This window comes from Artibeus jamaicensis, unplaced genomic scaffold (genome assembly GCF_021234435.1).
Source record: "Artibeus jamaicensis isolate MK-2021 breed Jamaican fruit bat unplaced genomic scaffold, CSHL_Jam_final contig_685, whole genome shotgun sequence".
NCBI lineage: Eukaryota > Metazoa > Chordata > Mammalia > Chiroptera > Phyllostomidae > Artibeus > Artibeus jamaicensis.
Genome location: NW_026521924.1, coordinates 31,180,775 through 31,203,126, shown reverse-complemented (window position 1 = coordinate 31,203,126; position 22,352 = coordinate 31,180,775). Strand labels below are relative to the sequence as shown.

At 46.4% G+C, this 22,352-nt stretch overlaps 1 protein-coding gene across 1 annotated transcript in view; it reads left to right on the top strand.

Moving 5' to 3' along the window:
• BCAS1 (brain enriched myelin associated protein 1) overlaps nt 1-22,352 on the top strand; it is a 73,433-nt gene that overhangs the window by 11,799 nt on the left and 39,282 nt on the right. The window contains exon 5 of the mRNA XM_037133661.2: nt 10,070-10,641. Within this exon, the coding sequence (XP_036989556.2) occupies nt 10,070-10,641 (572 nt within the window). The remainder of the gene's footprint in view (nt 1-10,069; nt 10,642-22,352) is intronic.

Below are 22,352 nucleotides of genomic sequence, written 5' to 3'. Positions count from 1 at the left end.
CCCACAGGGACGGCCCCCTTGGGTGGCGGGGCACCAGTGGCCCAGGTCCCCCTCCAGCTCTATTTTCTCCTCTTGAACCAATAACCTGCCCGTGGGGTTGATTCATGAGTTTTTTGTAAAATGAGCTGTGAGAGGTACATTGTCTCCCGGTGACTTAAAAATTCAAGTCCCTGAGTTTGCTGAGCAGAGGATTGGGCTCTGGAGATGCCCCCGAGGTGGGGCGCCCACGCCAGGATGCCGAGCCTGCTGGGCCCTGAGCCCCTCCAGGTGGAGCTGCAGGCTCATAAGTGACAGAGCCTGTCACCGCAGCAGGGCCAGCCCCAGGCAAGGACGGGAAGTAGGTCAACATTCCTTAAATCCCAGGTCTGGTTTCGACACCTCTCCTTCGTTTTCTCTTTTCATTACCAAGCGTGGGTGTTTTCAGATCCTCTCCTCCTCCTCTCAGCACCGTTTTAAAAAAACACAAGGGCAGCTATGCAGACACTCTTGGCTGTAGCTCTTTTCCTCACTCACTGGCTGTCTTGGGGTGTCCAGGCTGGTGGTGCACTTGATCCTTGTGTGGACGAGTGATCCTGACTTGCCCAGGTCCCCAGGCACCAGAGGTTAGGCCGTTTCCAGTCTCCGGCCACAGTAACACTAGTCCTACAAACAGCCCGCCTCTGTGTAATGATACAGGGTAATACCCACCTCTGTATAATGAATGATACCAGGTAACAGTCTAGAAGGGGAGTTTAGTGTGCACAGAGTTTGCAGATTTTTAAATACTGACATGTGTCACTCAAGTATCCTCACGCTGCCAGCAAAGATACACATACTGACTGTTCGTTATGCCCCCTCCCCACAAAGTCACCAAATCTTGCTGGGTTGGCCACTCTGATGGGCGGGGAGCCCAGTCTCGCTGTGATTTTATTTTGCTGGTATTTTACCATTTATGAGGTTGGCCGTCGTTTTAAGTGCTGAAAACCCAGCCGTGGTTCTTCTTCCATGGACGGTTCTTTTTCCGTGGCCGGCTTGTTCACGTCCAGTGTTCCTCGTCCCCGCCCCCCACCCTCCGCCACGTTCATGTTCGTTCCTATAGCTTCCTTTTCAAGATCGAGATACAATTCACGTTCTGAAAAGTTCCCCCTTGTGAAGTATACAGTTCAGTGCTTGTTAGTATATTCACAAGGTAGACAGCAATCCCCATGTTCTGGAATGTCCCTCATTCCAGAATATTTTCCTCACCTGAGAAAGAAGTCCCTTAAGCAGTCACTCCGGAACCCCCCTCCTCCACCTCCTGGCAATCTCGAATCTACTTTCTATCTCTACGTATTTGCCTATTCTGGGCATTTTTGTATAGAGACAGAACACATAATCTGTGGCCTTTTGTATCTGGATTCTTTCACTTGGCAGCATGTTTTCAAGGTTCGCCCACCTCACGGTGGGTGGTGGAACTTCTTTTTCATGGCTGAGTAATACTCCATCCGTTGCATGCGCATGCCACGCTCTGTTTATCTGCTCATCAGCTGATGGGCATTTGGGTTCTTCCCATTTGGCGGCTGTGATGGATGATGCAGCCTGAACACTTATGCACAAGTTCTGATGTGGATATAGGTTTTTAATCTTGTGGCTTTGTACCTAGGCATGGAAATACTGGATCATAAACTAAGTCTGCGTTTAACTCTTGTGGGGAATTGCTGGACTGCTTTCCAAAGAAACGGCACCATTCCGCCTTCTCACCGGCAACGTGCCATAGGTCCCGTGTCTCCACATTGTCACCGACACCGGTTGCCGTCTGCCTCTGGGACTGTGGCCTTCCTGGTGGGTGGGGAGTGGTTTCGTATGGTGGTGTGATTGCCGTCCCCAGTGACCGATGATACCGGGCATCCTTTTACGTGTCCATTGGCCATTCGTCTGTCCACCCTGGAGAATGTAATATCTTCTAGATTCGGTCGCTTTCCCCTACCTTCTGCCCCGAGCCTCCTACTGCTTCCTGGCCAGCTGTTCTCAGAGCCCGAGTTCCAAACGAACCATCCCCCTCCTTAACAGGGGTCCACGTGGCCTGCATTCGGACTGCCCTCTCTCCCAGGCCCCACGCTTACCCCTGGTGTTCTCACAGCTGACGGGGCTCAGAGAAGGATACTGTGTATCTCATTGGTGCTCTCACTGCTTTGTGTCCCGGCCATCTTTGGGGGTGAGAGAGGCAGGGAGAGAGAGAGAGAGACACTCCATCCAATTTTTGCTGGAAATGTGAATTTCTAGAGCGTTTTGGGGGGAAGTAATCTGACAATGTCTATTTTTTTTTTAAGATTTTATTTATCTTTAGAGGGGAAGGGAAGGAGAGAGGGAGAGAAACATCAATGTATGGTTGCCTTTCATGTGTCCCCTGTTGGGAACTGGCCTGCAACCCAGGCATGCGCCCTGACTGGGAATCGAACCGCGATTGTCTGGTTCGCAGGCCCGCGCTCAATCCACTGAGCTACACCAGCCAGGGCTGACAATGTCTATTTTTAAAAACTGCGGAGCACAGCGGAGTCTTCCCCATGGCCCGCAGGCCACAGGCGGCTCAGGATGGCTGGAATGCGGCCCAGCACAAAATCGTAGATTTACTTAAAACTTGACTTATCTTTATTACTTGGACATGTACATTTTCTATATTAGTGATCACAAACCTGGGACCTGCTCAACAATTTTAAGATTTTACTTATTTATCTCTAGAGAGGAAGGGAAGGAGAGAAATATCAATGTATGGTTGCCTGTCATGCATCCCCTGCTGGGAACTGGCCTGCAACCCAAGCACGTGCCCTGACTGGGAATCGAACCACGATCCTTTGGTTCACAGGCCTGCGTTCAATACACTGAGCTACACCAGCCAGGGCTCAATGATTTTAAAAGATGATTGAAAGGGCTGCTGAATAATTAGGGTTCTTATGAGAGAACTTTTTGGCTTATCTGTGGTGGCGGATATCATAAAAATTATTCACAGAACTTTTTTTTTTGCTCGTCAGTTTTCGTTACTGTTTATGTATTTAATGTGTGGCCCAGAGATGCCAAAAGTTGCCTAGTGCAACAATCGGACGTCTATGCGTCTATTGTACAGATACAAAGCACTAAGTTAGGACTTTTGAGCATCGAAGTTCATCCAGCATTGTTTGTCGTGGACATTTTTTTAAGAAATAGAAATGAGCAGAATATTTATTGACCAGGCAATGACTTAAATATCTTTCGGTATGTCCATCCTAAGAAGTATTCTGCAGCCATTAAAATGCAAGGCAGATTTGGAGGCGCCGACCAGGCGGGACTACCGTGATGGTCTTCTCTGATGCGGGCTGACATGACAGAGGTGCCACACGGCAGGGGCCTCAACAACACCCACGGGTGTCCCTCGGCTCTGGAGGCTGGATGCCCAAGGCGCCAGCACACCTGCCGTCTGGGAGAGGCCGTCTTCCTGATTCGCAGCTGTCTTTTCACTGTGTCCACCCTCGTGACCTGAGCACCAGCCAGAAGCCTCCGTCCCCTAACACCACAGTGAGAGTTAACATGCGACATGTGGGCACATTCAACCCATAACAACAGCACGTAACGGCAACCGAAAACTATGTCTAACATGATCCCATTTTTATAAAAAACCAACAAGGGCCCCTGCTGGTGTAGCTCAGTGGATTGAGCGCAGGCCTGCGAACCACACGCTCACGGTTCAACTCCCAGTCGGGGCACATGCCTGGGTAGCAGGCCAGTTCCCAGCAGGGGACCCAGGAGAGGCAACCATACATTAATATTTTTCTCCCTCTCTCCTTCCCTCCCCCTCTAAAAATAAATAAATAAAATCTTAAAAAAATAAAACCACCAAGGATACAGACAACCTCTGTACATGTATCCGGAACGCCCACCAGTGTTTTTATGACCATGAACTCTTTGATAAGCAATGCTGGGTTGGCAATATTATTTATATGGCAGTGAGGGTAGAGACCAGGAAAGAAAAAGGTTAAGAATGAATCGTCTCGGGTAGTAAACACATGCTAAATCCAAAATCAAACATCTAAGTGAGTGACGGTATTTGCCTGTGTTGGAGCAAAGCCCAGTTTTGTTTTTGAATTACCTTTGTATGTTCTAGATTTTTGCAGCACGTGAATGATTAGAAATACGTGGGTGAGGAAGAGTGGGAATACAGCATGTCAGTAGCGTGCTTTTGCCCCACGGTGACCTCAGGATGCTTTTGCAAGAACGCAGGCTGAGCAGCTGCATTTGGCCCGCATGACATCTGAGCCCAACATTTTCATCACTAAACATGTAGACATGCTGTATCAAGTGCATAGTTGAGAAGTCTCCCCCCACGCCCCCAAAACCCGTTCTTTCTTTTATCCATGTTAGAACGTTTTGGTGAAGAGTTCCTATCTTTTTAATATTTAAATGAAAGCATGAAATCTGATCATCCAGTGAAATGATCAGAACTACCCTTTCCCCCCAAGCCATAAGTATCTGCCACATGGATGCTCATTTCCAGACCTTTAAACCAACAAATACATTAGCACAACACAGAAAGCCCCTGTGGTTTAGTGTCATTTGACTCCCACAGTGTGCCGGCAAAAGGGTCATTTCTGTAAAACTGTCTGAGGTCTTCATCAGTTCCCCCCAAGGGCCGGCCGTCACCCTTTGATATTCAAATACGTGTCTCTTTTGAAGATCCGAGTGTCCTTCTCCTTGGTGAACAGTTTGATCCTGGTCCAACAAACGCCACAGGCGAGATGCGAGATGTCCCTTCACGAGACTCTCCAGACGCCTGAATCTTCAGCAAGACGTGCGATTTCTGTTTGCAGTTAACGTGTGTTCACTTCCACTTGATTTATCCTTCATCCTGATCCATCAGGATATCGATGCGTAGGACGGAGTCGCCAAGGAAGGGGGATCGATCAGAGTGAGGGATAATTTTCATATATGGACACTTCACGTGTGAATATGATGTCGGTGAGAGTGTCTGCTTCCCTCTTTAACCTGAGTAACCAGGAGGATTTGGATCACGAATTCTCAGCAGGCTTAGGACTGCGTCTCTGCCACCCCTGTTACAACAAGAGTTGCCATTCCTGCCACTGGGACACTCATGGTCTCAAAGGGCTTGTCATCAAGCTCCCAGACTTCATCCTATTCTGTGTGCCAGTCACTGCTGGGGGCATGGCTGAAAGGGAAACAGACTAAGTCTCTGCCCACGTGGGGCTTCCCTTCCAGGGGGAAGGAAATGAGTAAACCACAGATTAATGAGAGGACATCAGAGACTAAGGGGTGTTCTGCAGACCCAAAGAGTGGATGGGGTGAGTGGCGGGCTCCTTCAGAGACGGGGCTCAGGGAGGCCTGGCCCGAGGCCAGAATGATGGCAAGGTCATCACGGAAAGACCAGGGAAGCATGACCAGGTAGAAAGAAAACTAGGGCAAAGGGCTTCAGGCGGGAACGAGGCTGGTGTGTCGACAGGTGAGAGGAAGAACTTGGGGTGAGCTGTGGTCCATGGTAGACTTTGGACTTGATTTGACTGTAGCAAAGTTCTATTTGGCTAGTTTTATGCAGAGAAAGGGCATGATTGAATTTTTATTTAAAACAAAAAAAAATCACTTCCATTTTCCAGATGTGGGAAATCACAGGACTTTCCTCTGCGCATAGTTGCTTTTTCCTCTAGTTCTACTAACCAAATGTGTCTGCATCATCCACCTTTCCTCCCTCCCTCTCGCCTGCTCTTGCTGCTTCTGTAACATGTCAGGAGTTCAGGCTTTGTGATCAGGCAAACACGGGTTCAAATCCTGACTCCACCACTTGTGAGCTGGACGATGTTAGAAAAGTGACTTGACTCCCCAGAGCCCTAGTTTTCCCACCTGTAAAATGGGAGAAATGACAGTATCTAACCTGCAGATTTGCCGTAACAACTGAGTCTAATGCTTCTGGTCACACATAGCACTTATCATGATGTCTGACACGTGGGCAGGCCCCCTGAATATTTGGTACTGTTTTTACAACTGTATTAAGTGAAAATTTCAGCTTTGGAACATACCATGCCTCAGAAGTTCTGAATATTGTAACACAAACTGTGTATGTGTGTGTTTTTAAATAAATAACTAGAACTCTGATGAAGCGGTTTGCTTTGACTAAGAATATGTGGTACTTAAAAATCATAAGCATTCTTAAAACTTCTCTGGCCCCGATTTTCATACTTCTGAGGATAAGTTAACTCATGTCATTTTCATTTTTAAAAGTCTTTCCAGAGCACTCGAGTTTGTAGGTTAAACCTTTGGAATAATTCCTTGTTTTATGAGTGATGTTTAGGAATGTAAACTAGTAATTCCAGTAACAACATAAATACCACAGGACAACTGATGTTTACTGAATACCGGCCATATACCACTGCTGTGTTAAGCACCTCACCAGAAATATGTCACTGAACCCTCCCGTCACCCTTGGAAGAAGGCGCTGTTACTTTCTTGCTCGTTTTGTAATTAAACCAGGCACAAAGATACGAAGTCACTGGACGAGGTCACATATTTAATAAATGAATTAAGAGTTAGATCCAGGCCCTTCCGATCCACAATCTACATTCTTTAACAATTACACTGAGCTACCTGTAGAAGTAAGTTTCCAGTCTCGGGTCTAGACAAAATCACTGTCTTTACAAAGAAAAGCACACACACAATACAAAGTATCTTTCCTGCTCTAAAGAGATCAAAAGGTTCAACTCTCCTAACCCCTCGGGAGCTGCCTTTTGCATTTACTTGGTTCCTTTTATCTCTTACACACTGTTTTTCATGGAAAGTAAAGCTCTCCGGTTCATCATCTGTTTGTCTGCTTTACGAGAAACTCTCTTATTGAAACCAGACTCAGGGCAGGCTTCTCTCAGGCTTTTTCACGGGAGCTGAAAGCTTGGTTCCGGTCCTCTAGAAAGAACATTTTCTTCTTTCCAGAATAACATAAGGAAGGCGTGTCAACTCTCCCCATCTTTGCAAAAGTATAAAACCTATAATTACAATGTGTTTTCTGCCTGCTCACTCACACGGGTTGGAGGTGTGTGTGTGTGTGTGTGTGTGTGTACGTGTAAGTTTATGTTTTATAACATATTTGTTTTTAATGTTTAAGGTCTCACATGACTGTAAATCTCTCTTCCCCCGAGTGGATTTTTCCTTCACTTTCACAGAGAAGACAAAAGGTCGGCAGGTGTTTTGTGCATCTCTCCAGAGCCTTGGAACTCACTTCCTCCCATTTTATCCTCTTTACCTCTCTTCCTCTCGTACTAAATGCCTCTGAGATAGACTTGAAAAGCCTGGCGACAGCTTCTCCAGTAGAGGAATGACTGCTATTAACTGACTAGTGAAGTAGGTACTGACCTACTCTTTGAAATCCTCTCCAAGTCTCTGAGTGTGTACATAATTTAAACTGGCATAGGTGAGGTGGTAGAGAAAAAAAAAGATTGTTGGCCCTATAATGGTAAAGTCCATCAGCTTCAGGCAAAGCTGGATCCAGGTGCACAGATGCTATAACTGAGCATCTGCTCCTAGATCTTTTGGCTCTGCTTTCATCTGTGTTGTTGCTCAGGCAGGCGTTCCCCAAAGGGATGGCCACAGCGGCCATCTCTACTTGTTCGCCACCCTGGGCACAAAGAACAAAACTCTGTTCTAAGAGATGCATCAAAAGTCGCAGGATTTCTTTTTATTAGTCTTGCTTAGGCCATGTGTCCACCTGGAGGGGAGCACTTTTCAAGGGCCCAAGTTTGGGGGTGGGGCAGAGCTTCAGCGTCTTGGAATGTCCCATCTAAGAACTCCGAGGTCTCACAAGTCATCAAAAACACCTTACCCATTCTCTGATATCAAGAACTATGGTTTGTACCCGTTATAATCTCAAAATGCGTCAAAGACTTACCTAGATTCCGGGATGTATCCTCTATCAGAGCAATATATTGGCACTTTTAAAACAAATCTGTGTGTGGGAAGATTTTTTTTGGAGATGTTTGCCATGATTATAACACTCTCAAGTACCCCGTCCCTTTGCTTTCTAGCCAGAGAGTAAGAAAGAGGAAAAAGATCCGCTGATGCTCTCGGCATTTGGCAAAGCCCTTCCTTGTTTCGAATCTTCGTCTCTCCATCCTCTTTCCATCCCCTGGCACGGACCATCCCCGCAGTCCATTTATATTCACTCGGGTGCCTCACCACGGACTGGGCACCCGGACACGTCCACCTACCACATTCTTACTCTCACACTCTCCCTCCTTCCTGTCCCCCCCGGGGAATAATATTTACCGTGATTATGGATCCGCTGGACCACAGAATAAAGGCAAAGGAGACCGAGAAGACACAGTCAGAGCTCCTGCAGGGTGCTTTCCTTGGGGTCCGAGTTTCTGAGGAAGCCCTGGTCCTCTAGGTCCGTTTGTCCTCTGCTCCTCGGTGCTGAACGGGGAGACCGCCATTCTGCACCAGAGACCCCCCTCTCTCACGCTTGCTCTCTCTTTCTTTCTTTTTCTCTCTTTCTTTCTCCCTCTCCATCTCTCCATGTTTATTTATTCCTGTCTCTAGACACTGGAGATACTAGAGTCTGGCAAAAACAATTGCTAATGGGTGGATATGTGTATATGTGCATTTTTCACTCCATACTAATGAACAATTTGGCCAGACCCAAAGAAACCTTCATCCCCCTCGCTTTCTCTCTGTCTTTCCGCAAACAGATATGAAGAAGTAGCCGTCTACACGGGTATAAAGCAGAATGCAGTACTGGCAAAGGCGTGGGAGGAACTTTAAAAACAACCACGGTTTCTGTCCACTCTCACAGCCCACGATGGAAAGGGCAGTCAGTGTGCTGGGTCCCTGGCAAGAACTTTCTCCTCTGAACGTCGCAACAACCCAGCAAGGGAGCTACTATTGTTCCCATTTTTCTTCTGAGAATATTCAAAAAATGTCTAGTGACCGGGCCAAGGTCATGCAATTTTTCAGCAGAAAAATCTTGATCTTTAACTGTGGTTCCCACATTAACGGCATGTCTTTTTTCCCCTGAATATCACTCTGCTTTATAAAAGGGACCCAGAGAGGAAGGCAGTGGAACTAGGTCGATGCAGAGGTCAAAATACAACCGGCGGGGGCTGGAAACAGGGTCCCCTTCGCAGGCGGCACTGTCTGGGCCAGCGCACCGTCCACCTCTGATTCCAGGCGGGCCCGGGTCTAATTTGCCACCTTCTGTGTCCATCTGCCCTTCAGGCCTTCACAACAGAAACTTTCTGAGTCTGTCTTTTTTAAATGTTTTCCTGTTCTCAACAGATGTCTAACTGTACCCGGACGCTGCTGTGTACCAGCTTCCTGGGCCGTTGGGGGGACCGGCCCAGCCTCTCGGCCGTCCACTTCCCCAAACATCAGTAATGCCAGTAGCTAGCGCTTGGGGCGCTGACTGGACACTGGTTATATTCCAGGCACCATTCTGTGTGCTCTAAGAACAGACACTCATGATCTCCCTAATGAAGTGCCTCGCTTTACCAGACAATGAGACACAGAAGAAGTAACTAGGATTCAAACAGACGTTCTAACTCCGCAGTTCTCAAATGCGAGTCATTTTTGCCTCCCAGGGGACATTTGGCAATGCCCGGTGACATTTTTGGTTGTCACAATTTGGGGGTGCTGCTGGCACCTGGTCGGTTGAGGCCAAGGATGCTGCTGAACACCCTTACAATGCACAAGACGGGCCCCCTGCCAGAGAGGGATCCCACCCAAATGCCAGGAGTCCCAAGGCTGAGAGACCTTGTTCCAATGAGGACCCCCAGCTCCTAAGTGGAATTCATGACAATTTGCTTGTGATGAGGTTCCTGCGAAGATAATTAATATGAACATCACACACAGGGTGCCTGGCGTGTAGTCTCCAGTAACTGGCCGTCCTCCTCACTAACCTTCTGTTCCTCTCTCCCAAGAAGAGCAGGGTCCGGGGACATCTAGAGAAGCACCTTCTGCTCCGCAGGGTGACCGGAGAACAAGAGTCCCAGTGTGCGTGGTGGCCTTTGTGTAGGCAACCTTCGTAGTCCATTATCCCTCCTTGAGTTTCCTCGCGTGGCTGAATGACCGCTGTTGATGTTTGTGTTTACAGTCGACTTGGGGATAAGTGTCCAGGAAGACAGTGTGGCCACTTCTTCCCCCGAGACAGCGGAGAGCAGCGCTGTCGCGGGTGCCAATGGAAAGAATCTCGGGACGGAGGCCAACGCCGAGGCCCCAGCTGTTAAATCGCGTTTTTTCTTGACACTCTCTCGGCCTGTACCAGGACGTACCGAAGACCGAGCTGCGGATTCATCCGCTGCTTCAGGGCAGCTCGATGTCAGCTCCAGCGAAGCCCTGGGGAACAAAGAACCGAGTGACAGAGTGGCCCTTCCGCGGGCAGCTGCGCAGGGCCTCGGCCCAGATAAAACCCCCGGCCGGACCCCCGCCCAACGCGCAGGCTTCTCTGCCACTCGCGGACCAGAGCCTCTGCCACCTGAGTCTGGGGGAGCAGCCCCCGCCAAGCCTAAGGACGCCAGCTTTTTTGACAAATTCTTCAAACTGGACAGGGGACAGGAAAAGGCACCCGCTGACACCCAACAGGAAGCCGAGTGCGGGGAGCGACAGGACCGAGCTGACCACGTTGCCGGATTCCCCGGGCCGTCCCGTGATGTCCCTGCGGAGAGGGTAAGTGCTGGCGAGGGGCAATCTGTTTCGTCCTGGGTGCGAGCTCAGGGGACTGGCCGGGGTAAGACAATGGCAGGCAGGTCGCTCTACGGTCACCTCGTATCATCTGCCTCCCCGTGTTTTGAGCGGCAGAAACATCTGTTTGCAGAGCAACCACAGCTGTGGCATCTGTTTTAGGTAAAAGACAAGAGGAAGCGAGTTACATACAGATGAATCCGTCCTTCCATTTATCAGAGGGGAAGCCAGACAGGTTGCCTCTGTGATCGATGGGGTGGAGGGGGAACGGCATTAGCCGGATAAACATGGTTCCTGGGGGACCGACCCACTCCCCGGTCTCAGCGGCGTGTCTCACACCCAGTGTGTTTAAAGGTTTCCCTCCAAACACATTTCACTTCTTACTTTTAATAGCCCGGATTGATCTTGAACTGTCTTTTGCAGTAAAGGGTGGGTTTAAATAAAGAGTTTTTACCACTCTGGGCAGACTCTTTTATGTCCTAATGATTTTCCAACAACCTGGAGTAATACCTTTGAAAAGCTAGATTTTTGTTTAGGGAGGGATCCAGAATTAGTTTTTTTTCTTGACACCCTCTCAGCCTGTACAAAGAAAGGCAAGTTCTTTTGATCTGAAAAAAAAGAGCATTTGCTTTTAAAGCATGAAAAAACTTGTTTGTGTTCGGGCCCGAGACGGGAGCCCCTTGCGTGAAGGAGGAAATAAAAATTAATGCGCTCTATTTTAAGGCACTTGTTTCCTCTGTTAATGGACTTTTAAATAACAGTTTTATTTTTTTTCCAAACCCTGGGATAAAGTCAAGTGCCTCTAGTTGAGGTTAGAGCCAGGAAAAAATTAGATGGACTGAGTTTTTTATTATGTGGTTGTGTGTCCTGATTACTAATGTGTTTGTTTTAATAACAGCTAACTGCCAATAAAACACTGGCTGTCCATCACTGAGCACTCCCAGCACGCCAGGCTCTGTTCTAGAGACTGTACACATGTTTTCCTTCCTTAAGGAAAATGATGGTCACGTTACTCTGTGGTTTTCATGCACCTAGGGCGGTGTCAAGAATTTCCTGGCGTATGTTAGACACCAGCTGAAAATCCTGAACAGTTACAACTGAGAAAAGATCATTTGGGTCCTGTGTTTAGGTTCTTGCCACCAGCATTCTTGCTGTTCTCATAAGCTGTTCTTGTAAAATTTGACTGCAAGAAATTCGGTATGCAAATTTTCCTTCCAAATTTTAAGAAATTGCCCTTCAAGGGGCCACTTCCCCAAAGGCACCAACTCAGGAGCCAATTGAATTGCTTTCTGTATAATTCAACATAAGTTTTTCCATGCATTCAAGCATCAAATCTTTGCTGAGTCCAGGCTGGTGTGGCTCAGTAGGTTGGAGCATCACCAAGAGAGAGCATCATCTCCCGTACACCAAGAGGTTGCAGGTTCGATTTCCTGCTCAGGGCACACACCTAGGTTGCAGGTTCAATTCCCAGTAGGGAACATGTATAGGAAGCAACCAATCAGCGTTTCTCTCTCTTCCTTCCTCTGTCTCTAAAATCAATAAACATGTCCTCAGATGAGGATTTAAAAACCAAAAGTGTGGCACAGCTGGCTGTGTGACATGGCCATGCACAGGTGAAGCCAGGCCACAGTGGGCGACAGGACAGTGTGCTCTTGTCCTCAGTGAGTGTGCAGTCCAGCAGAGAAGAGGGATTTTAAAAACCCACAATTATTACGCAAGGTGCCAAGTGCTCTCCTGGCAGAGGGGGTGGAGGGCATGTGTTGGAGAGGCCGCCAGACCGTGGAGAACGAGGCTCGCTGGCCCAGGGAACATTCCATCACGGTGGAAACCCAAGGCAGAAAGTTACTTGTTTGGGGGCTATAGACTGGTTATCAATACCCATGAACATCTGAGAAACTAGGGACCACTTTACTCTGAGTGAGGAAACTCTGACTGAGTTCTCATGATGGGCCATGGGCTGCCGAGGCCATTCCGAGGCTGAGACTTGGTGAATTGTCACGTTTTGTGGGGGCGTCTGGAGTCAACCCAGGGCCTGACTTAGGGAAAGATTCCATTACTTGTGGGAAGACCCATCTCCGATAGGCATCTAGTGCCTCATTCAAATCCCCCTCTTAGTTCGATAATCGACGTTAGCAGCTAATAACCAAGCCTCGCACGCACGTAATTTCACCATAAAGCCCAATGCACTCGATCCGTTCCTATTTTCAGAAAAGAGCAAAGACGTTTTAGACTTGTGCTTTATCAGCTCGGCTTTCTCTTCTTCACTAAAGACTGTGAAGGAGAGCACCTCAGTTTGAGTGGAATGAGCTCTGAAATGAGAATGGAGTCCGAAAACAGGAGGTCCCGCTGGGAGCAGGGTCGGGATCTAACACAGCCAAGCCCCCGGGCGGTGTTTTAGAGTTCCAGTGACCTCTGAGAAGTCCCCGAAATGGTGCCTCGTCTTCCTTTGTGAGAGAGTTGGCTCCCTAATGGTCACTAACAGGATTTGCATCTGTCTTTGTGACACTACCAGTTTCCACTCTTTGTTAGTAGTATCATTGGGATTTGAAACACTGAGTGCCCACTCTGCACTCTGCATAGAAAACATAGACACGTTATGAAATAGCCATTCATTTTTTCCTTTAGTCTGTGAACTTGTGGATATGCAAATACATATGTCTGCAAAGATCTTTCTCTCTCTCTCTCTCTCTCACACACACACACACACACAACCCGAGCCTTCTGACTGTTAAGCTTTCTCATCTGATTTCTGGCCTGCACAGTTGTGTCTCTGGAGCAAATAACAACAAAAAAATCAATTGTTCTCTAAGTGTAATGAGAGAATCCAGCCCTCAGAAAGAAACAAGAATAAAACTCCTCAATCAATGGCCTCCTTGGTGGGAGTCGCCTAAATGGCCATCAATGTATTGATTCAGAGTCCTGGGAGTAAATTGTGCCCCCGGCTCAGCCGTGTCAACAGTCCCCTGCCCGCCCACCCACACAAGCCTTGCCCCGAGCCCCTTACTAGATTGGGATTCCAACCGCAAACCCACAGAGCTGTGAATTGGGAAAAAGATGCCACCGTTTCATTCTGCGGGGAGGTGGGGAGGGGGCAGGGGGGTACACACAAATCTTCTGTGTTTTCAGAACGACAGTCTGATTTTTGTGCCATAGAAAACGACATTCAGGGCATAGCATAATTAAAACAAGGCCAGAATTCATGAACAAATGAAGCATTTACTACGTAGGCCAAAGAAAAGATAAATTATATGCCTGAAAGCTTTCACTGGGCTGTGATTCACACAGGCCAGCATGCTGGCAAGGATAAGCTTGTCATTTTTCCCAACCACCGAAGCAAGAGCTATGAGATGCTCATTGACGATTCATCACACACACACAAAAGTGAAAATTCGACCTTTCCTGGTTAAACACACACACACACACACACACACACACACACACAATCAATTTCTGTTGTCAGCCCGACTTCCAGAAGTGTCTCTGTGTTGGGGGCGGGAAGAGATACCTCAAGTGTTGCCAGGCACTGATTCGTGAGATTTAAGGAGGGATATTGCCTCTGTTTTCAAAGTTTAATTAAATTCTGCAATTGTTATTTAAACACCAGCCTCCTGCAAGGCATTTAGAAGATAAATCATCACCCTAGTCCTTCCGAGATCACACAGTTTAGGAAGAGGCATCATTTCCTACAAGAAGACGGTGATAAGCACACTGATCCGCAGATTCGTTCTGACTACTGGAATGGAGAAACGCACTCAGTGATTTTGCTTCCTCCTCTTATTTTCTGTCTTGAACACACTCCCTTGAGGCTTTTGTCCCTGACCAAAAAAAAAAAATGTTCTCGTTAAAGTCGCCACCATGTTGGACCTCTCCCACCCCTCACTACAGTTGCCAAGCTGGATATGCCTTTGTCCTTACCCTTCTGGACTTGCCAGTCGCATCTGAAACAGTGGGGGGCCCCTTCCTTCTCGAAACATCCCCCTCACTTGGTTTTCAGGTCTTCCCACTGCCTGGCTGCTGTTCCCTTACCTCCTTCGCTGGATCGGACCCTCTAAGTCAGGGGTGTGCAACCTGTGGCCCGTGGGCTACAAGTGGCTCAGGGTGGTTCTGCATGTGGCCCCAACACAAAATCACAAATTCACTCAAAACATTATGAGATTTGTGTGTGTATGATTACGTGTCTCGATGTATTTAATGTGTGGCCCAAGACAGCTCTTCTTCTTCCAGTGTGGGCCAGAGACGCCAACAGGTTGGACCCCCCTGCCCGGCATTCCCCAGGGTTCTGCTGTTAACCATCTTCTCTAACTACCCTTACTTCCTCGCTTGGAAACCTCCTCAAGGCCCAAGGGTTACAACCTAAGTATCTGCTGACAACTCTTAATTTATATCTCCAGCCTAGACCTGCCCCTGAAGCCCAGACTTAACATCCAGCTGCCTCTTCCAGGCGTCCTGCTGAATCTCTTCATCTCCATTTGAACGCTCATGGAGCATTGCAAACTCATGTCCAAAACAACCACCACCGTGACCAAGCGCCTGCGCATTTAATGCACAGCCTCCTCCTCTCATTGAAAGGCAGCTCTGTCCGGCCACTGCTTCTTAGTCTTGGAATTAAAGAATCAAGACCTTTGGTAGAGTAGTCAGCGAAAATGAAAGCAATGCATTCAAGGAGCCTAGGTTTCCACTCTGCCTCGGTCACCTCCTGGCTGTGTGGCCTTGGGCAAGTTACTTAACCTCTCTGAGCTTCCTTTTCTCCCCTGTAAAATGGGAATAATAAGAGGATCCAGCACATTCTCCCATGATTCACACTTGTTAAATAAATAAGCCAAGTAAAGAACTTAACACAAAGATGCTACATTTTGAGAAAAAGGAAATTTAGCTGTCATTAGTATATTGGCTCTTCTCCCCGTCTGTTACTCCACATTTCAGCCTTATGAGTCTTCCTTCCCATAATCCTCAACCAAAAGCCACAGAGGCAGCGTAGCTGAATCTAATTTGAAAGCTATTGTACATAAGCAAAGACATAAGTCCTAATTTGGGTTTTAAAAAGTGCAGGAGTTGTAAAATTATTTTAGAGAAAATAGACTTTAAGTGCCTATGCCCATAAGACCTGGTTTCTTAGTCTTACGTTTAAGGGTCTCTACACCCTTCCCTCTAGTTTTCCAAGTGTATTTTCCACTTAAATTTCTCCAGTCAGTATGGCCAGGATACAACCTCGGCCAATGCCCGCTGCTCTCCAGTGTTTTCTTCACCTGCAAGTGCCAAGTTCAGGAAGCTGACCATAGGTCCCCACCCCTGGGTGGTCTCTGATGACATGACCCCTCTAGTATTTTTTGTATGCTATACCTTAAGTCAAATACTGTGATAAAATCACATGGAAGGAATCATCTCATGGGAACAATAAAATGTACAAGGGGATTTCTGTATCTTTAGTGTTTTAGAGATGAAGAAGTCACAGCCTCAGCATAACCAACTCATCCAAGTTTCACAGCTAAAAAACAATTGTCCAGCTCCATTCTTACCATGCCCACTGTGTTTTTACCAATTGTTTGAGTGGCATGCTGGGGGGGGGGGGCTCCGCCCACACAGCCCCCCTGTCCCACCTCAGATGAGAATAAGTCTACCAAGACATGATCTGCTTGGGGAGGAGAGGTGGCCAATCTCTCAGAAAAGAAGGGCCCTGAGTCTGTTCCTCAATGGGCTTTTATTGGGTTCAATTTACACAGGAATGTGGGTAAAGCTCATCAATCCTTGTCAGGCAGTAATGATCAAACAATAGATAACATTCAAAGAACTATGAGGGCTTATTCTGAGTCAGGGTCAGTTAGCTAAAGAGCTATAAAACTTTGGGAAACCAACTCATTTTATGCTTGTACCCTTATCAGAAAATTGAGGGCATTCTTAGCAAAGCAGTTTTCACAGGATTTTATGCATTCTTTCTTAGGTCTGATCACCCAGGAAATCGCCTGTTCCTGCCCAGGGCTGCACCACCCTCCAGCATTGTTTCAGGCTTAAGTCGGGTAGGGGAAGTAAGGCAACCAAGAGATTAAGAGACTTCTCACAGACAGAATGAGAACTCAGGTTATGTCAAAGCCAAGGGGTTAGGGTCCATCACCCGCTTTTTCTATAGCCCCCCAAGTCCTTCCCTGAGGGGCCCTTTGCAACTGTGCCTGGCTTAGGTCGACCCTCCCTTGAGGAATCTTACCCATTATTGGCTAACCTGTCACCTGCAGGCCAAGCAGGGTGAAGTTAAAGGGGGCAGAGGCAGTGCCCCTGCCAGGAAGCTAAGCTTTGTCTCCTTAGTGGCTTATGGTCCCAAGGTCTCTTTACTCAGCCTTAGCCACAGGGGGTTACAGCCTCCAAAACCAGGCAGGGCAGTTCCCAACAACATGCAATAAGGTTGCAAGTATGCAAAACGGAATACTGTTAATTTGTGGATGTGCAATTCAAAAATGTTAGTAAGTAGAAAATCAGAAATAGCAAGTCAACTTCAAATTTAAAATCATAAAAAAGGATTTTTAGTTCCAACATTAGAGGATCAAACAAATTACGATCTGTGCTTTTTATTTTGTTCTGTTTATTTTAGGGCCACCAGGGTGTGCCGTTCGAACAGGTAAAAAGAACTATGCACCCAAAAGACTTTGTCAGTATGGAGAGAAACGCATCTTAAAAGTTATACAAGTTATAGAGTAAGCAAAGTCGTCAGCTCTACGAGTATAATTTTTATGCATCATGTGAATTTAGTGCTAAGAAACATTTGCTAGGAAGTGTTTACAACAAGGTAGATATATTTATTGCCATCTAAGAGGTGAGAAAACTGGGGCTCAGAGAAGTTAAGCCACTTGTCCAAGGCCACACAGCTAAATCAGTGGCAGAACCAAAATCAAAATCCCTCAGTCACTAAACCCTGTTTCACTCACACATTTCAAAGGCTTGTGTTTCCATCCACAAAAAGAAGACACCACTTGCCCAAGGGCTGTTGTAAAGGTGGTGTGTGATACAGATGGTCAGTAGCGACACTAAAAAACAGAGCATGGTTCCTAAATTGTCGGAAGCTTAGAAAGAAAGAATTATGAAATAGATCAATGGTCTTCCAGCGTGATGGTGTTTGAGTAGTATATCATTTATGGTGCTTTTGGCTACAAGTAAAAAAAAAAAAAAGAACATGCAATCAAGAGTAGCTTAGTTCATGAGGAGAATGAGCTGTCTCTTATACATAATAAGAATTTTGGAGCAGGGTGAGCGAGCTTGGTTCAGTGCCTTGGAGGCCCCACATGCCCAGTTTTTCCTCCCCAGTGTCCCCCATGGACCAATTGGTTCACAGGGCTGGTCCTGGTGGTTTTTGAATGGCTGCCATAGTTGAAAGTGCTATACGTTGTCACAATGCCCTATCCAATGAAAGAGGTTTCCTGAGATTTACGCAGGGGCAGCACTGAGTTCCAAGTCTATGCTTGTTTAGGTAGAAGGGAGGCCTGGAAAATTTCTTCCGTAGAAAGCAGGCGTTACCAGCAAAGATGATTTGCCACAGATAGGAATTGGATACATTTTTTTCTATCTGACTTTATATCAGGAAACCATTAAGTGGATGAAAGTAGTAAAGGCTGCTACAGTATCATTTATTTAAATACACTTATTGCACTAACTTTTTAACTTGACTATGACCCACAGTAAGAAATAGATTCTATATCTGGATCATACATAATGTACATACACGAAACAAAGAATTCACAAAATAACAGTATCTTTGCAGCACGTAGCACTGACTGGCATTTTCTCTTCTTTTCTATTCTGTCTTGTTCCGTGTTAGTTTTGACCCACTGAATTACTTTCCAGCCCACTGAGTCACAATCTGAAGTTCAAAAAACTCCATTTCACCATAATCACTTTTTTGCATATATGGAGTGGTCTTAGAGGATCTGACTGTTTCTTATGCCCCCAGGGACCCCCTTCCCCCTGCCTCACACACACTACCAGGCAGTAACGTTTCTTAGCTGGACTTGACGGAGGTAAAGATGATACATATCACAGTATGACTTTTCAAAGGATGCCAGACTATATTATTGCCATCTCATTATCAGTTCTGCCTCGCACAACTTAAGTAGAAAATGATTTCAAAATGTGTGTCTGATACAGATGCTTTCACTTAGATAAACTATGTGAAATCATATATCTGTACCATTTGGGGGGGGGTATTTTTAATTCAGACGTTAACCTGTTGTGATGTTAATCAAGGTTGAGATATCAAGGGAAGTGTGCTTCACAATGCATTTGCAAAATAAATTTTGAGCCCGCTGTCCCTTCCCTGCCTGCTTCACTCCTTCCAAGATTAGAATAACTGCCCTAATGTATTGAGCAGTTACTCCTTCACAGAGAGGGGCAGGAACTTGCATAAAATTACACTGCCCGCAAAGTCCACATGCTCAGCCACTGTGCCCACAAGTTTCCCAAGAGCGCCCACTTTCAGCCTTTGAGGCATCTAATACAGGTTTAAAATTTCGGAAGTTGGTATGTCCCCCACTGATGTTCTGTGAAGCATCAGCCTGCTGAGATCAACCTAGAAATAGGGCTCCACCATCCAAGAGCTTTGGAAACTGCTGCTTGCTTTATCCTCTCTCCTGAAGATTCACGATGGCCATCGGTCTCCTGGAGGCCCTGAGAAGTCCTGCAGCTCACAGGCCTGCTTCGCTCCGTGCAGCCGAGTGCTCCTCAGACCTCACCGTCCCTGTAACTATTAGTCGTCCCCCAGTTGGGCCTGTCCTCCAAGGGACCAGTCTTCCAAGACATGCGGACTCAGGCATTAGACCAGAGCTGGAGAAGGGCCTCTTGGAGGACGCAGCAGACCACAGGCAGGTTCTAGTTGACCCAAACACTGTGTTAAATAATGTTTTAATTAAAAGGTAGTATTTGTAAATGGACAAAGTTGGCAGTATTTTAAAAGGAGAGATCTCAATGCAGTTCCATAATTCAGACATTTCTGAAAAATGGGACATTTCGCCCTATATTCCTAGACAGGAGGTGAGGTGGCATTTGCTCTCCAGGTCACCTGTGTCCCCACCCCTGCATGGGCCCCCAGGATGAGGTTGTCCCTCACTGGCACACTTGCATTGTCATGTGCTTGTGGTAGAGTGGAGGGCCAATGGAAATATTTACTTCACAATTTGGAGCTACTTAAGGTTAGTAAACTGTAAATGCAGCTTGGGAGGCCACCTGTTGGCAGGCGTTGAACAATACATAGGAGACATGAGTGCTTTTATCTATTCATTCAACAAACATCTGAGTGCTCTCTTTGTGCCAGGAATGGTGTTAGGTTCTGGGCTGCTAGAACAACATACCTCACGGGAATTTTCATTCTATAAATGAGAAACAAGAACATTAGTAAACAAATATTTCCAGGGTAGAAAAAGGGCTATGAATGAAATAAACAGAGTTTTGAGATAGAAAGTAGAGAGAAGCCTGGTCATTAAAATTAGGTAGGGGGTAGGGTCAAAGAGCAGTTTGGTTTAATCTGAAAATTCAGGGAAGAGGATGTGGTTTTCCTTCCCTTCTGTGCAATGCCAAACCATTCTTAGAAAGTCTGCCGCTTAATTCTGCCAACATTCAAAACATTTTTCTCATGATTGGGAAGTGTTTGTTAAACAGATGGCAAAAACTTTCTAGGCTATGGGTTATTAGCTTTCGTGTTTTGAAGTCTTATTTTTTTAACGTTGGCTATTTTTTCTCTAATAAATGTGGAATGCCATTATCGGGACATGGTAGAACAAACTGTGGGACGGGGAAAACTTCCACAAACCCCTGCTGCCCAATGTGACTGCCCTGGGCGTCGTGCCCCACCCATTCAGGGCCCACAGCAAGTGTGTATGTTCCCATTCTATATCATGCAAGAGTGTGACGACTCACGTATCCTTAGGAATGTCCCCAAAGTAATGATGGCTTAAAAAAAGAAGGAAGGAGGGAAGGAAGAAAGAAAAGAAAAGAAAAGAAGAGAAGAGAAGAGAAGAGAAGAGAAGAGAAGAGAAGAGAAGAGAAGAGAAGAGAAGAGAAAGAGAAAAGAAAAGAAAAAAGAAAGTATCTTGTTGCTTAATTCTCTATCCACGTTTCACCTCCCACTGGAAATCAAGTTGACAAATTCACCTACTGCCAAAGGGAGGAATTGCTGGAAGAGGCCACGGGAAACCCTTGTTTACAGGGGTTAAAGCAAATATGAATTGCTTTCTGTGATTGATTTTTCCCACCCTCTACGACTATGATGAGCAACTGATTTCATTTAATCTTACAACATCTCTGCATCGGTCAATACCACCGATTCATGAGGCCCCACCATAAAGGTGCTGTGTTAGACTTCTGCTAAGATACAGTTTTCAGTATCCTGAGGTTAAGTCTACAGAGCATTAGAACAGGGGTTGATCTTACGATGTGCAATAAAAAGCGTCCTACTGGATAATTGATCCAACCTAGCTCGATCCAATTAGCATAAAGAGACAAAATGAATAGTGTTGCCTCTCTTCTCCCCAAATGAGAAGGGACGGTGGATGAGGAGCATTTTTAGATCTGTGAAAATGCACCTTCAATCCCCCTCTTTGGAAAACATTCCAGGAAAGAACAAAAATCTACGTTTCATGTCTCAATATCTTTATGTCATTTGTATTGCCCTCTGAAATCACAGAGAATGCTTCATCACTTACTGGGATCACTTGGAAGCACGTTTCAGCCCTCACACTTGGGCGGTGATCCATTTTAAAGACCTAAAACAGGGGTGCTTTTTCCACAAGCGATTTGACATCTAGGGACTTATTGGGAAAATGAGCAAAATTCATACACAAGACATTTTTTAATTATTTTTTTCAATTCTAGCATTGCCAAGAAAAAGCTGGAAGGATATACAAGTTCTGATAGGACAGCTTTTATAAAATAATGGTACACCCTTCCACTGGACATCAGAACCAGGATGGCATGAGAATAGAATCACGGACATGTGAAGACAGCCATGATATAATGTTGATCAAGAAGAGCAGGGTTCAAAGTAAAACCTACAGAATGGTCTCTTTGGGGTGAAAAGAATGCCTGCCCACACACAGGTTCCCCCTTCCGCCCAAAGGGGTGTAGAATAAAAAACTGTGAATTGTTAGTAGCAGTTTCTTTCGGTAGTGGGGTAAACAGTTAATTTTACGTTTTTCCTCTTTGCCTATCTATATTCTCTATTTTTTTATAAAAGGAGAAAGCACAGCCAACTGCCTAGCTAAGTTTAAAAAAAAACAGCCTACAATTTAGGTCATTCCCTGATTTCTCCACTAAGCTGCGCTATGAGGCTTGAGGCTTCCAAAGTTCATTGGAAAGGACAATGAGCAGCTGCAAACAGCTTCAGCGAGAGGTTATCCGGTGCTCACAGTAGTTCCCAAACTTCCCGATCCAGAGCCTGCCTGGCGAGTCCTTGTTCAGAAATAACACTGACGTTTAAAAACACACTCACAGCTCCGGCGCCGCCATCCGCAGCAGGAGATCAGAGAGGGGGGTCATGCAGCGGGTGGGCAGTTTCTGGAGCCCTCTCATACTTGGCTTGTTCTCACGGTCGTGCTACTTGTGTTCATTCCCCATTTTTACTGGGGATTAAAAAAGGGGGCTACGTTTTTATCAGCTGATGTGAATGGGACGGGAATAGAGAGGAGAATAAAACCAGAAACTGAGTTACAGTGATAGACCCTCCT